Source organism: Nyctereutes procyonoides, unplaced genomic scaffold (genome assembly GCF_905146905.1).
Source record: "Nyctereutes procyonoides isolate TBG_1078 unplaced genomic scaffold, NYPRO_anot_genome, whole genome shotgun sequence".
Classification (NCBI taxonomy): Eukaryota; Metazoa; Chordata; class Mammalia; order Carnivora; family Canidae; genus Nyctereutes; species Nyctereutes procyonoides.
Window position 1 is genome coordinate 3,558,188 of NW_026575133.1, and position 16,469 is coordinate 3,574,656.

The 16,469-nt window shown below is 52.4% G+C and overlaps 1 protein-coding gene across 3 annotated transcripts in view; it reads right to left on the bottom strand.

Annotated features, from left to right (window-relative positions):
• Positions 1 to 16,469, bottom strand: part of CRTAC1 (cartilage acidic protein 1) — a 162,635-nt gene that overhangs the window by 44,570 nt on the left and 101,596 nt on the right. For all 3 annotated transcript variants that reach the window (XM_055346144.1, XM_055346142.1, XM_055346143.1), the window contains exons 6-8: positions 8,323 to 8,457; positions 4,780 to 4,925; positions 1,799 to 1,935 (exon numbers count right to left, since the gene is read on the bottom strand). In XM_055346144.1, the coding sequence (XP_055202119.1) occupies positions 1,799 to 1,935; positions 4,780 to 4,925; positions 8,323 to 8,457 (418 nt within the window). The remainder of the gene's footprint in view (positions 1 to 1,798; positions 1,936 to 4,779; positions 4,926 to 8,322; positions 8,458 to 16,469) is intronic.

A 16,469-nucleotide genomic window follows, 5' to 3' on the forward strand; every position in this document is an offset into this window, starting at 1 on the left:
AACAGATCAGAGGCATGTGTCAATGTGTCAGTGGTGTGACCCTGCGTATCCTGGCTGGCCTGGGAGCGACCCTGTATGCCGGCTGTCCCGCCATCATTTACAGGACCCCTCACTCTCACTAAGCATCTGGTTTGGGTGATGAGTCCCCTGGTTACCCTACTCTTCATTGAAAGACTGCAGGCTCAAGCACACTGCGGCTTTGAGTCCCCAGTATCTCCTACAAGAAGCCTGCCGTGTTCCATTCAGTGACAGAGACAAGTTGGGGCCGAACTTCTAGAGTTGCCAGCTGAGTGGTGGCTCCAGCTGTAGCCCCTCACTCTCGGCTGTGTGCTCAGGACCCAGCCATCTGCCACCGGGACCTGGAGCACGGCCATGTACCTCAGTAGTGGCGTCCACTGCTGCTGCCTGGAGGTAAACATGCTAACCCGTGGGGCCACTCTGTGGTGACCCTGTCCTGGTCCATGGCAGCCCTGGGTCGGCCCTTCCTTGGGGTGGCCAGAGGGGGTCTGGGCCATGTGATAGAGCCCCATGGGCAGGCGGACACGGGTGGTGCCTGGGTTCTCGGGCCACAGTTATGAGAGCACTAGACTCCCTCATGCTCAGGGGCCCTGGCGAGTGACACTTTATTAGCCAGAGAAGGAAAGCAGTGTCTCTGTTAACGAGCAATTGATCTTCCGCAATTAATCTGGAAGTTGTGAATAAGCTTTTTGCAAGGCACCTAATTAGTAAATCTAGTGCCTTCGGGGGGTGATTACATCCAGTCAGGATTGATGCTTTGTTAATAATTATATTTTAAAACATGCTTAGTCACAGCTCTTGCCTTTTATTAATAGTTGGGGCCCCCCTGGGGTTCAGGGTGGGGGCCTTGGGGAGCCGAACAGGTGATGGAGCCTATTTCCTGAAGCCAAGGCCCGTACCCCACCTGCCTCCTCTCCCCACCCGCTCCTGAGCCCCAGTAGCATGTTTTAGGCCAGGAACAGGGCTGTCTCAGGCCACATGGGTCCTGAGGTTCTCCAACGGCAGTTCTCAAACTTTCGTGTGATAAGAATCACCTGATGCAAATAGAGAATCCTGGGCCTCACTCCTGGAGATTCTGATTTAGGAGATCTGGGTGGGCCCTGGGATTCTGTACTTTAAGCACTTCGGGTGATTCTGATGCCAGTGGTCCCCGGGCCCCTCTTAGAGAAGTATTGCCTTCCAACATCCAACCTTTCCTCCCCAGATGCAGATGCTTGCAGATCCCTTCCATTCTGTCACTCTTTTCCTTATCTACCATTAATCATCGCATCCAGCATTTCCCAAGGGATGTTTTGCAGAGCACCAGTCCCAAGAGGAAAATCTTTGAAAGAGGTGTCCTGTGGTCAAACCTATTTAGAATACTCCAGCCACCTTTCAGAAAGTAAAAACACTCATGGTCATGTTAAAGGCTCTGAGAAGTCCTGCAGACAGTAAACCTGCCTGTCTTTGCTTACTCTATGGGCACCGAAACAAATTTGACTCTGTAACTCCTTTTTATGGTAGTGTGGATTTATCTCCTATAGAGTGTGGCTTCTGGGCACACTTTGGGCCATGTCCCTCTGCCCATTTCCCCCCCAACAGCGGGAGGCCGGCTTCCTGCCCAGGATCTGCCCTCCATTTCACAGCCTCTCATTCAATCCCTCCTTCCCTCCTTTCTGTTCCTTCATCAGGGGACCTTCCTGCATCTCAGCCCTGGGAGCTCTCCTCTGAGTTCTACACCTTCCTCCCCAGCTCCCAGCTGGCGAGGGTGGGAGGCTACTGGCCAGGCTGAAGCACCTACCGGAAGAGGCGGTTGGCTGAGGAGCTGCGGTGGGCAAAGTTGTTGAAGAAGATCTCCAGCTCCTGGTCATTGTCAAAGTCGGCGGCAATGACTGTGCGGACAGGGGATGGCATGGAGAACTTGGGCGAGGCGATGTCCTGGGGTGCAGGGGGAGAGGGTGCAGGTCAGCAGACAGAGGTGTGTGTGTGGGGTGAGGGAGGTCGACTCCCCACACTGTGTGTGTGTATGCAATCCAAGAGAAGAGATGGTCGACCTAACACCTCCTCTCTCACCTCCCCTGGAAGGGACCTGCTGTGGCTGCACTCAGGACCACACAGACCTCGGGCTGCTTGTAGGAGGACAAAGAGGTGAGAGGGATGGTCCCAATTCACACCAGGCAACAGCCAGGTGCTTTACTGGTCAGGGTCATATGTAGCCCTCCCATCAGGCACTTGAGGCAGGGCAGACATTAGCATTCCCATTTTACAAGTGAGGTGATCATGTCCTGGGGGAAGGAGGGGAGTCACCCATGGTTATAGCTAATGATGGGGCAGTAGCCAGGGCTTCAGACTCAAGATGCTATGTCCTTCCCCCTTTTCAGAGAGTCAGAAGCAGGTCTGTGTGGGGGGCACTGGAAAGGGCTGTGTATTTGAATCCAGGCTTCTCTGCTGACTTAGCTGTGTGATCTTAGGCAAGTTATTAGCCTCTCTGGTCTCACTTTCTTCATCAGTAACCTGGGGCTAGGAATAGTGGCCCAGGCTGTGAGGACTGCATGTAAAATGCTTGGCAGGCAGTGGGCATGAAATAGATCCCTGGCAATCTGCCCTGGCCCTGCTCACACTCTCAGTCTTGTGGAAGGCAGCAGAGGTGGTTTTTAGCTGTGTTTTTGCTGTTATGTTTCTTCTTGGAAGTATTTTGATTTTTTTGACCCTTGCTTTGGGGGTTTGCAGTATCAGATACACCTGTCCATGGTTCACGGGGAGACCCTAGGCCCAGGAGAACCCAACTTGGACCTCAAAGGGGGACCTGGCAAAGAGTCTCAGCTGTGGGGACCTCCCTTGAAATAGAAGAAGAGGTGTGGAGAGCAGCCTTTTGTTTATAAGAATATATATTATGGATGGCTTTATCTCTTAAAGATTCTGACAGCCTGTCTAAATCTCAGGGCCCATATGGAAAGGGCTGGGAAGGGACAGTCAGTGTTTCTGGGAGGGCCCCTCCGCCCCCTGGCCTGGCCCAGCTCCTTGGCCTCTTACTGCAGGCACCCCCTCCATCAGCTGCAGGAATGAGCCTGCCTGGGACAGCTGGCAAGCTGCCTGTTCTGGGGAGGCCAGGAGGGAGGTTATCCCCATCAGGGCAGTAATGAGGCTGATTAAGAGGATGGCCAGTTGGCCAGTATAGGCTGAGCAGGGCCTTAAGAGCTGGAGAGAAAGACCTCAGGATCTCTAGCTCATTATTATTCTATTGATCCTATAAAAATGGAAACCTACATAGCCCCCTTGGGGTTGCCCCACTGGACACCCGGGCTTCTAAGATAATGTATGTAAAGCGCTTAGCACAGTTCCTGGCACATGGAAGGCACCTGATAAATGGGGAGTCTGTTATCATTATTATTGCTCCTGTGAGCTCTGGGGAGGGGCCACCAGAAGGCTTGGCAGTGTTCCTCAACCACAGCACACCGATGTTTGGGCCTGGATCATTCTTTGCTAGGGGTCTGTCCTGTGCATTATAGGACTTTCAGCAACATCTCTGGCCTCTACCCACTAGAAGCCACTAGGTGTCAGCAGCACCCTAATCCCATTCATGACAATCGAGAATGTCCCCAGACACTGTCAAATGTCCTGGAGAGAAAATCACCCCTGGTTAGAACCTGGGTTAGAACAAAAAGCTGGGGGTGCCTGGGTGGCTCAGTCAGTTGAGTGTTCAACTCTTGGCTTTGGCTTAGGTTGTGATCTTATGGGTTGTGGGGTTGAGCCCCACATTGAGCTCCACGTCCAGTTCCACCTCAGTGGGGAGTCTGCTTGAGTATTCTCTCCCTCTGCCCCTCCTCCCCACTGTGTGTGCTCTCTCTCTCTAAAATAAATAAATCTTAAAATAACAAAAAGCTGAATAAAGGTGAAAATAATCCAGGATCCCAGAATCAACTGCTTTAGTTTAGGGCATGCCTCCTTTTCAACCAGAGAGCCTGGGTCTCCAGGGAGGGAGCAGCTGGGCCTGAGCATCCCCAGGCTGGCGTCCCAGAAGGAAGAGAGCTGGTGGTGGTGACCCAGACAGAAAGTTCCCAGAGACTCCACTGGGTCATCAGGCATCAGGCAAATTCTCACTACTGCAGGGGATTTTGGCAAGACCTAGGTACCTCCAGAACCACTCAGACTCCCTGAGATCAGTATCAACCATCCTATGAGAGCTCCCTGAAAAAGCTCCAAACTCTAGCTCATCACGGGGGTGGTGGTGGTACCTCTATTCCTGTCACCAAACAGCCCCTTTGAAGAATTCTTGCCTTGCAGTCTATTGACAGCTCAGGGACAGGACACATAAGGGTTTTGAGGTCATCTTGTCCACCACCTGCCATTTGTCCATAGGGGGCAACTGTTGGGAGCTCTGTAGCCTCAATCTCTCCCAGTCCTCTCTTCACAGACCCTTAGCGTAAAGTTAAACTTGAAAAGATCAGGTTTTCCAGGAACCCCCTGGAAAAATGCTGTCAGTCCAGGAATGAAGTCTACCTCCCAGAGCCTTCATTGCCTTGCTCTTCCCCCTCCATGGGAAGCTGCTGTCCCTCATTTGTCTGGCCCTTTCTGCCCTGAGCACTAGAGATGGAAGCCCAGGCTGGAGTCCACCATCTTCCCCCAGATGTTACCTTCATTGTGGCTGTCCTGCCTCCAGGCTCTGCAGAGCTGCAAGCCCCTTCTCAGCCCCTCCCTGGTGGGAGGCAGGCTGCATCCCCAGGATATGCCAGGGCCAGTCACAGAGCTGGGTGGCAGAAGGAGGGAGAGGGCCCTTCTTACCCGGAAGCGGACCTTCCCATGGGCACTCATCTGCAGATAGAGCCGGTGGGGGCCATTCCAGTTGCCATAGACGATGTCCACTTTGCCGTCACGGTTGAAGTCGGCTAGGGCAACACCTCGCCCGTGCTGGTGGGGGTCGTCCACACCTGGGGAGGAAAGGCAGGTTCCCTCAGGGCAGTGCCCCCTGCAGGCTCTACAAACACTCACTTTGCTGGAGCTCCTTTGAAGGTGACAGGGAGGATGACCCTCCAGCTGACCCTGCCATCCTGGAGCAGCTTTGTCTCAAGCTGCAGCTGTCAGCTCAGAATTTCTCCATGGGGGCAGGAGGTGGGACAGCCATGTGGTCGCAAAGGGAACCACACCTGTCTTCAGCTGCATCTGCCCAGCAAGGACACAGTTTTCACTCTGTTTTGGGGTAGCTTAGGAAGGGGAAGGAGACATGGTAATTCTGGAGGACAAAGGCCTCTCCAGCCACCCCAAAACTGTCAGTGGGGTATATAGTGTATATAGAGTATATATATCTCCATGGCTCCCCAGTACTATTGGGTCAAATTCAAATTCCTGCCTGGGGAGTACTAGGCCATCATTTTTGTTTTTTTAAAGATTGTATCTATTTATTTATGAGAGACACACACAGAGAGGCAGAGACAGAGGCAGAGGGAGAAGCAGGCTCCATGCAGGGAGCCCGATGTGGGACTCGATCCAAGGACCTCGGGATCATGCCCTGAGCCGAACGTAGCTGGTCAACTGCTGAGCCACCCAGGCGCCCCGAGTACAAAGCCACCTTATCTAGTCTTACCTAGTACCCCTTCCTCATAAGCTCTGGCTACCTGTGTTCCTGTCATTCCTCAAATGAGCCCTGCTCTTTCTGGCTTCTAGGCCTTTGCTCAAGCTTGTCTCTGCTCCTGGAATGCTCTTCCCTTGGCTCTTGGCTACCTGGCTCCTTGTTTTTCTTTTGCTCTAAGCTACTATGTAACCTCCTCAGGGAAGCCTTCCCTGACCACTCCCATGAAAATAGTTCCTCCCAACGACTTTGTTATTTGTCCTGACAGCCTCTCATTCTTTCCTTCCACTGTGCTGATCACAGATGCAATTATGTTCCTTTCCAGTTTATTTGGTTAGTGTCCAGTTTCCCCACCATACCTTACATTCTATGAGGTCAGGAGCTGTCTTCTTATTTACCTGTGTTCAAGCAGCATCTGTGTGGCCTGGTAGTTTTCAGTAAATACTGAATGAATGAAGATACATAAATAATTTGACAGAAGGCACCTGGGGACGTTGGTGACAGCAGAGGAAATGCCACAGCATAACACAGAAACCCACAGCATGCCTTGGGAGCTCGGGGAAGAGAAACCTGTGTGTCTAGCGTCATCTGCTTTCACTGTCTCTGCATCTGCCAGTGCCCACTGAGCTGCTCCTGGGGGAGGACAGGGTGTGGCTTTGCCCAGAGGGATGGCCTGACCTCCTGGCTGCGCAAGGCAGATATGTTCCCTCAAGCCAAGCATGGAGCTGAGAGGTGGTTGATGCTGCTGGTTCTCAATACCCATGCTGACTGTTTCGGAGGACAAACTGCTATTGGTCATAAGGCCTTCGGAGATGGTGGGCAATAGGACAATATAATGGAGGGGGGATCACAGAATCCAGGGGACCACATTGCTCCTGGGAATGGGAGCCAGGGGAAGGTGGAGGTGGGGCCCTCTGTGAACATTGGAGGCTGAGATCCTGTTGGGGGAGGGGAGGATCTAGACAATGGGTGGGAGGTGTGGGGAGAAGATGCAATGAGCCCTAGGCTTGAGGAAGAGGCTTTGCCAAGGAGCGGGGGCAGCCTCGAACCTCTAGGATTAATACCCCATTAATTCTCTACAAAACTCCCCAGCCCTAATGTCGGTGGCCTTCTGTGTTGGCCCATTTCTCTCCTATCTACGAGGCACCTTGACAAGGAGCTGGTTCCCTTTCACGGGAATAATCGGTACCAGGCTGCATTTCACAGCAGCATCTGTTTGGGTGATGAATGCCCTCTTGACATGTCTTGTTAAACCCCTGCAATCATTCTGACTTTCAATTACGGGCCTAGCACCTTTCCTCTCTCCTCCCGCCAGATACCTTCTCCCACTCCAACTTGTTCGCTCACCTCTGCTCCCATCTCTTTAACACCTTATCAAATCCTCTAGGTTTTTTCCACCACCACCTCCCTTTCATTTTATGATTTTTCAGCAATGAGAAAATTTGCTGCCAGAGTATATAGCATGATGGGGTGTGTGTGTGTGCATGCCAGGTAGGAAGACAGGCCAGGGGAGCTGCTGCCTCTAGCTCTAGCTTTGCCTACAAGGAGAAGAGGGAAAGGCAAGGGGGAGTTGACCAGTGGAGGGGTGGTTCAGAATGGGAACTCCTGAGCAGAGAGTTGCAGGATTAGGGACTTGTCAGTCACAGAGAATGGATTGGCATCTGCTCAGGGATTTGATGCTAGCTGTCAGCACTACCTGCAGCTTGTAGGACTTTTGATCTACGTGTCTAGTCCCCTCTCACCTCTTCCTCTGGAAGCTTGAGCTCATCCCTAAGCTGTCCAGAAAGGGGTGAAATCAATCCTTTCACTGGCAGGGTGGGGAGGAAGTGGGTAGGGAGAAGTGCTTGAAGGCCACGCTGATCACATCCACAAACTTTAAAAAGTGTCCCTTTTGCCTTTCAGCAAAATTTACTGGGTGACCACTGTGTGCTAAGTGTTGTGTCAAGAATGAACAGTACAGTGCCCAGCCCTTGTAGACATAGATTATTTTAGCAACGTAGAAGCTTGGCCGAGAAGTACATGCAAGAGCAGTGTGAGTGCAGAGGAGGGAGTGCAAATCTCTGCCAGGTAACACAGAGGGAGACAGAAAAGGCTTCAAAGAACTGAGTGTTGAAGGATAGATAGGATTTTTGCAGATAGAGAAGGGAAAAGGCATTTTCAGTAGAGAGAATGGCAGGTGCAAAGGCCCTGAGGCGGATGAGGGATGAGCACAAAGGGAGGAAGGGGCGCAGGGCTGGGAGCCTGACATACTATTTTGTGTGGATTTTAGTCTTCTTACTCCAGCTGTTTGTTTACTCATCTGTTTTCCCCTCTAGAGTGTCCATGCCTGTGTGCATACATGTGTGGGGTGGGGCAGAGTGATATAATCTTATTTGGGTCAGTATCCTCAACTCTTAGCACCACCTGGCACTTCGCAGGGGCTCAATAAATGGTTACTGGATTGAATACCATGGTTACAGTGCATGTGGGGAGGGGAACTGGAAAGAGGCATCTTGGAGGGAAAATTAATGCTGAGGACGCAAGCAAGACTCAGAGGAATATGGGCCAATTTTAGTTGCTGAAAAATGGATAGTGGCCAGGAGTTCCAGGCTCCTCCTATCCCTAGCAGCAAACATTCCCTGTGGCTTGAGCCTTGGGGGATGTGGAATTGAAGGTGACAAGCAATGTTTCCCTGTATGGTGCTCATGATTACTTGTCCCATTCTCCCTAAGGTCCGGGGGAGGCCATGCTGGAGGGGGCAGGGCAGCGGCCGCACTCACCAGCACTGGCAGCAGCATCCACGAAGGTACCATCACCCTGGTTGTGGAAGAGGAAGTTGGGCCCATTCTCGTTGTCACAGAAGATGTCTGAGGCGCTGCTGCTGAGGATGGGGCCCACGCTGACACCTCGGCCCCCTAGGAGAGGACATCAACCCACAGTAAGTGGTAGAAGCAAAGCCTCAGGCCTGCGAGGAGGACAGGGGTGCCTCCAATGCCTTCAAGAAGCTGCTATGAAGATGCTTCAGAAGAGCTTTGAGGGTAGGGGGAGATTCTAACATCTGGATGCTTCTCTGGGCCCAGATCTGGGCTCACAGACCTGTAAACTTATGCAGAGGATGATCACACCAATGATGAGGAAAGTGAAGGGCAAGACAGTCACTTTGTGCCCAAGCAAAGCAACAATCCCATGGCCTATGGAACACAGAGGCCACATACAGATCCTTCCCTTCCCTTTGGAGGCTGATTTACAATAATCCCCTAGCCCAAAGGAGCCAAGATGTCCTTTAACAGATGAATGGATAAAGAAGATGTGATTGTACATATATATATAATGGAATATTACTCAGCCATCAGAAAGGATGAATGTCTACCATTTACATCGATCTGGTTGGAACTGGAGATTATTATGCTGAGTGAAATAAATCAATCAGAGAGACAATTATCATATGGTTTCACACATATGTGGAATATGAGAAATAATGAAAGGGACCATAAGGGAAGGAGGGGAAACTGAATGGAGGGAAATCAGAGAGGAAGACAAACCATGAGAGACCCTAACTCTGGGAAACAAACAAAGGATTGCAGAAGGGGAGGTGGGCAAGGGGATGGGGTAACTGGGCACATGACGTGATGAGCACTGAGTGTTAGACTACATGTTGGCAAACTGAATTAAAAAAAAAAAAACCCTAGCCCAAATCTACCCACCACATTTTGATCAAGTCACAGATTTTCCTGACAACCCCCACCCCCACCCTGAGTCCTATGTATGGCAGTCAGGACACTAGGTGCACTCCTGGTCTATGAACATAGAGGAGTGGGTTCCAGCTAAAGCTACCGCATACTTTCTTGACTTTGTTTGATGTAGTCAACAACTGGGAGCAATCTGCATGTCCATCAACAGCGACTGGTTGAATGGATTATGGTGCATCCCTACAATGGACCATTCTGCAGCCGCTGAAAAGACTGCATATGCACTGACTTGGGGGAGCGCCCGTGACATATGAATGAACAAGTAGTGGTATTGTGGCATCTTAGATTCATTTTTTAAAAAAAGGTAAACACATGATATATGTTTCTGGACATGTTTGTGCAGGCTTGTTCTTGAATTTGGGGGAAAGCGGGAAAGGCCACACCCTGAGTTGTTAACCCTGGCTACCAGATGGGGTGGGATTTAGGGAGGGAAGGAGAGATGGTGGTTGGCCTTTTTTGGGAACCTCTTTGTGTTGTTTGGCTTGTTGCAACAGAACAGCTTCTGTAGTTGGAAAGGAAAAAATCTAGTAACTGCATACTTTTTTAAAACAGAAAGAAATCAAGCCAGCTATACATTAGGGTCTGACGTCTCCAAGATCAAATTTGAGCTACCTGTGTCAAGAAGTCCAATCTTAAGACATCTTGAACAAATAGCCCCAACTACTGGATTTCAAATCAAGCCCTGGAAGCCACATCCCCAAACACTGGAAATACTGGGCAGAAGGCAGCCTGACCAGGACCAGGACATGGATTCTCGTTCCAGCGAGGCTTTGCACAAGCTGTGTGACCTTGGGCAATTTATGTCACCCTTTGAGCCTCAGTTTCTTCATCTGTGTAATGTGGGTAACATGACTTGCCTTTTCTATTTTAGGATTTTTATGAAGATCACCTGAGGTGAGACACGTGAAAGGGCTTTGTGAATCCTCGCTCTTCAGAGTCAGGTCCCTGGACCCGCTGGAAGGGTGCCGCCTCCGCAGAAAGGCAGAATTTCTGGTCCTTTCCCGCCGGGACCTGCATTCTAGCAGGACCCCTGGATGGTTATGTGCACAGGAAAGTTTGAAATGTGCAGCTCTAGCGGGCTAGTCAGGAAATAAGAATAGTCTTCAGAGAACTCAGAAGAACTTACTGTTTGGTTATTTGTTAAATAAACGAGCATTCAGGCAGACCTGAGTGATGTTGGGCCACTCCCCGTGCATCCTGCCTGCCTGCCTGCCTGCCTGGCTCTGGGAAGAGGTTTCCATAAAATGTGCTAATGTGAGATAGAGGTTTCTTGGTCCCCAGACTCCTCCTGTCCTCCTACAGAGGTCCCTGGAGAAAACCATGAGGCCATTCTCACACCTGTGCAATACAGCCTGCCTACCAGGTCAGGTATTGGGGGCCAGGAGGAGGGGATGGGCCCAATGGCATTGTTACTCTCTTTGCTCTCATGGTTGAGCTCCAAATTAACACATTCTGAGTCCTGTGCCTCCCATATTCCTCCCAGGTAATCTAATTAGCTCTCAAGGAGAGCCCACGCCTCATGAAAATGGAGTCACTAAATCCACAGTGCTCCTGGGGAGCATCATCTAAGACGTGGCATGCGTTTTTCATTAGGAGAGCCAGAGTGTGGGGCGGGGAGGCTTTCTAATGCCTCTCCTAAGGCCAGCATGGAGGGCTGCTGGGCTGTAACCTGGGCACCACGTCTACCCATTCAAAGAGGAGCAGCAGAGTGGCTGCTGGCAGCTGTCCCTGCCCCCATCCTGCCAGATTCCAGCCCAGGAACAGGCTTCAGTGAGAAAACCTGGGCCTTGCCTAGGCCCCTGGAAATTCCAGGTGCGGCTCTGGGACTTGCCACCAAACAATTCCATCCTTCCTTCCCACTCTAGTGTCCTCCAATTTCCGCTCTGCCTCTGGCTCTCAAGCTGTGACACATTCTCTTCATTTTCTACAAAGCAGGTTATTTCCCTCTTGGACAAATTTCTAAATCTTTCTAATTAACTAATTGGGTTGGGTTGAAGCCTTGTACCATTTGTAACCTGTAATTATTAGAAAATTGCCATGGTAACCACACTACTAATTAGTGACAATTTATTGCCATGGCAACTGGACCATAACAGAGACGTTACCCACAACTCCTTCTTGGCAAGTTCGCTGCACAGTTGGGGAGCAGGTGAGTCGACAGTCAGGGAGCCAGCCTCTTGGGCACCAGCCCCGGCAGCCTTAGGATGGAGAGCCTAACTAGGGCATGAAGCAGGGGTGGCCAGGTGTCTGAGGCCCTAGCCGTGCTGCAGAGGAAACTCTACTCCCAGGTGGATCATCTAAGTCTTCTTCAAATCTATAAAATCCATCCACCCATCCTAAGTGTAGTCTGATACTTCCATTCTCTGCATGGTCCATGACAGAGGTTCCTGATTTAGTGCCTTCTACTCAGACTTCTCTCCTCGGCCAACTTTTCTCCCTCCTGAGGTTTAGCACATGCCTTATGAGGCCGCCCAAGGGGCAGTTAGGAACATCTTTATTTTAGCCTTGGAGAACCATGTTCAAATAAGGAGTGAAGTTCTACTTTACACCAATTACTTCTTTTGTATTGAGGTGGGCACGTTCTCTTGGGGACATGCAGCTCCCCAGCTGGGGCTAGAGAGACAGCTCTGCTGGTGGGAAAGAAGAGTAGGGATCAGAAAGTTTGTATGTGACCTTGGGCACATCACTGAACCTCTCTAGGCATCTGTTTTCTCACCTATAACTCGAGACTGATAATAACAACAGCTTTTTCTCAGGGCTGTCATAAATATTAAGTGTGCAGGTCTTCAGAAGGTACCTTGGAAAATGTCAGGTGCCACATAGTCATTAGCTGGGACCATTTCCCACCTGCTAGGTGAATAAAATCCCCTGATTTCCCCAGCACTTTCTAGATACTAAGGCATCTTTATGCTGCTGTTGGGTGCAAACGCTGCTCCCTGCCCAACCCCTCCTGAAGGCTTCTTACTCTGCCCATTAAGCTGGGTGGGAGAGGTGGAGTCATGGGGAAAAGGCCTCCCACCGCCCTTCTTCCTCCAGCAGCATTCTGGTACTCCCTGTGATTATCTGCTCATTGGTCCTGAGCCCCGTGGAGCCACCGCTTTTACCTCAAGAACTGCACCCTTCAACCTCTGAAATCCTGCACTCTGGTGATACAGACTCCAGTTTAGGTATTGGCATTCCATTTATCAGATTGTAGCTAGGTGGTACTGGGGTGGCGGAGTGACAATGGGAAAGAGAGGCTGGGTGGAATAAGTGGGGCATGCTGCTATGGACCCAGGCACAAGGAGGCAGGGGGCATTTGCCATGCTACAGAAAAGCCTCTAGGTCCTTACTTGGCCTCTTCACCTGCTCCAGCTCCAGGAACTTGAGCTGTGTGCTCTTCAGGCTCTGGTCTCCCTCCCCATAAACTGGGGAGGGGAATGAGATCTCCAGGGCTCCTTCCCACTCTTCCAGGGCATCCTCCAGGCTGAAACTTGGGACAAGCATGGCTGGGAGTAGATTCCTGGGGCCCAATCTGGAGTTCACACCAGTGGAGGCTTTGTGAGGCTCGTTAGCCCAAGAATCTGGACCTGTGGGATTAATCTACTGAGACCTCAATAGAAATACAATTCTCGTGGCTGCCAAGGCCTGCAGACTGCCAAGAGCATCCAAGAAATTGTAGAAGAGTAGCAAAGGTGCTGGAAAACATTAGGGGTGGAGGAATGGGCAGTGTGTGTGTGTGTGTGTGTGTGTGTGTGTGTGTGTGTGTGTTGGAGAAGAGGGAGTGAGGGTCAGGGCTGGATGGTAACAGGGTCTTTCATCCTGAATTTCCTGAAAATTCAAACATAGAATGATATAGTGTCAGTGCTGCTACCCACGAGCCCTCTGTGAGCTGTCCAGGTACCGGGTGGGGGGCAGAGGGTATTAGACACAGGCTTTTGGCTCCTGCCTCAATCCTTGCAGCTGCCCCCCGCCCCCCCTACCACTCCCCAGGACACTGAGACGGAAGTGGGCGAGAGAACGGCCGAGTTGAAAAAGAAGTTGTTTCTGGAGGGTGGGGAAAGGGGTGGCAGGACCAGCTCTGCTCTCCAGTCCCGTGTCCAGGGTGTCATCTGTGTCTCATCCCACTGCAGTTTTTCAGGTGAGGAAATCGAGGGGCACAGAGGTACAACTGCAGCCAGCAGGCAGCAAATGGCAGTTCAAACCCACATCTGAGTGACCCTAGAGCCTGTGCTATCCCCACAGCGTGTTCTCATACATTTCTACACAAGCTCCCCCTTGGCAGGAGAGAAAGCTAGCCCCCTGATTAGGCCCAGAGTGGCCAGCCACTGCCTTTAAAATCTCTTATTTTAGCCAAGAAACTGTGCACCAAGATCACATTTCTATTATATGAGTATTCATGTTTGTTTTGAAAAACAAAAGCAAAAAGATGTCCCTTTTCGTCAACCATCCAATGCATTGACACCTCACGTATCCTGGGGCATTGGGTATCCCTGGCAGGTCTGTGGCTGCACTCCCTGAGGGTCCTGGGCCTGTCACTCCAGCTCTGCTTGTCAGATCCCACTGTGCTCCTGCTGCAGGAGAGTGCCCGTCTGCCAACCTGGGAGGCCCCGTGGCCCCCACTCTGCTACCCATGGTCACCTCTCTGGAGTCGGCTGATGGGGAGCCGCCAGAAGGCCTCAGCTGGGCTTTAGGCATCTCCTTCTTCTCCAATAATGACTTCCTATAAATCAGATCTGCCCTCCGCTTTGTTCTACACTGCTCCCAGCCAACAGCAAAAATCCCCACCCCATATCATAAATCCACCTTCATTTTCTTTCCAAATTTCTTGTAAGGATTCTTTAATCACCGCCTTGCAGCCCAGACAGATGCTCCCTCAAAGGGTGAGGCTGAAATGCAGACCTCCTGGGAAGGGGGTAGAGGCTGGCAGGGGTGGGGAGGCAGGGTGAAGAGAGAAGACCAACGGATTCCAGGGGAGAGGGCATGAAGATGCCCATGACTGTACCCGGCCTGGAGGGCAGGCTGGGAGACACACGGAGAATGCGTCCAGGGCAGGGGCCGGGCAGGCTTGCTATGCGCTGCCTCCCGTGTCTAGCATGGCGCTCCTTGCACCCAGCACCCACATGCCCAGCAGACAGCCCTGGCGTCCCCCTGGGCACCTCAGACCAGGAGGTGTCGCTATCTGCTGCATTCCGAGGGTCTGTCCTTTGGCTCCTTTCATTCTCATGCCCCACTGCAGGTGAGAAAACTGCAGCCTACAGAGGTTAATAAACTGCCGCTCGCTGCCTGGACAGGACCCGCGGGGAGGCAGGATCCGTACCCAGCACTGTGGCCCGAGATGTGTCCTCTCAGCAGCTCTGCAGACAGTAGTTCGGTGGCCGGCTCGAAGTGCTCAGAGAGGCTGGGGGACGCGCCCAAGGTCACTCAGGGCTACACAGCTCAGCGCAGACCTCTGGTCCTTGCCGTCGCCCTCCCTGGGCTCCAAGCCAGGTCCCCTCTGCCACACGGACGATTAATTCTCAGGATTCCCTGCGCCGGCTCCGGGGCGCTTCAGGCATCTGGGAAAGTGGGGGCTTCGGAATGTCCTTGGACCAGGAAGCGCGGGGCAGTGGGCTTCCCTCCGCTCAACTCGGCCGCCCCTCTGTCGGCCAGCAGCCCTCGAGTCCCCCGAGAGTGGGCCGGCTGGACGCTAGATGGCACTGTGACCTAGCGGAGCGGCGGCCGCCCTCGGACGAGCTCCCATCTGGAGAGGCCTCCCCTCCCCCGCGGGACAGCGGCCGGTCCGCTGCTGCCCCTGCTGCCCCCGCACAGCCCGGGCTGGCCAGCTGCTTGAGCCACAGACACTGGGGGGAGGGGGTCAAAATCAAGCCCCCAAGTGCCAATCCCTGGGGCGGTGTCCCAGCAGGTGCAGGGCCTTCCTCCTTCACCAGCGTGTCCTGTTTTGCAGGCTGGAGCAGGATTCTCAAGCTGGAGGTCATCAGAAAGGTCAGAGGGTTGTGGCAATTTAAGCTTGGGGGGTCAGGGCTCTGAGTGCTAGTTTCTCTACAAATCTTCTGGGTGACCTTGGGCAAGTCCCTTCTCCTCTCTGGACCTCAGTTTGTTCTTTTGTAAAACAAGAGGTTCTTCAAGGTCTGTCCAGCAGATGGGTGTTGTTGGCTCTGGGGACTCGCGGCTCCCTGACTGCATATCTGGCCCTGGCTTGCTTCCCTCCTGGCCTGCTCAGGGCCCCGCTCATCACTGCCTGCTTCCTTCCCTCTGCCCAAGCCCCAGGGCACCAGCCTGGAGCTGAGCACTGGCCAAGGGCCAGAGACTCAGCAATCAGGCAGGACTCCAGGGGTGGCCCTTACATTTGGGGTCCGTCCCTGGGGCTCAGGGGTGGGGTGGTGCTCTGGGTTAGTTTCCCAGCCAGATGTCCACGTGTCATTAACGAAATGACAATGGGGGCTGAGGGTAGAGCTGAGGGGTTTGGCAGACAAGGAAAGGGTGGGCTGGGGGAAGGCAGGCAGACACAATAGTAACTTGGTGGGCCAAATGGGTTCTTGTCAGCCAAATGGCTTTTGGAAGTCTGCAAAGCTGCTCTAAGGTGTCCTCTGGGCACGCCAGCTGCCCCGGCCTGCCTGCATGCTCCACAGAAGCTGCTTTCCCTTCCTTGAGTGGCCCGGTGCTTCCAGCACAGCCTGGCACAGTTGGCTACTGCTCCCGTCCCCATTCGTCCTCCTCAACTGTCTCCTCTTGGCCCCCTCCTGCCCCTTCCTCAGTTCCTGCCAGCCCTTCCGCCAGCCCAGCCAGTGTGAACAATGTCCCCTTCATGCTCAAACCCAGTCGCAACCTCTAGCATTCTTTTATTCAGTGGATAAGCCTCTCTCCTAGACCTTGCCTCCCCCCAGCTCATCATTTTCAAGTGCTTCATCTCCCCGGCCCACTCTCCTTCTCCTGTAGATCAAGGTACTTAATTGCCAAGCCAGCCCAATGCACAGAACTGGGAACTATTCAGAAAAATTGTACAAATCTAGGCTGAAGCTCCTGGATGTTTATTCCTTTTCCCAGGAAAGCATGGTTTATTACTGACACTCAGCGAGAGAGGCTGCATGTTCACGTGTGGCGCTCTCCAGCATTTTGATGGGCTGGAGCTGTGCAAACTATTTTACTGTCTAGCCATTTGTTCCCACAAACTTTGTCAGACAGGTCAACATCAATCT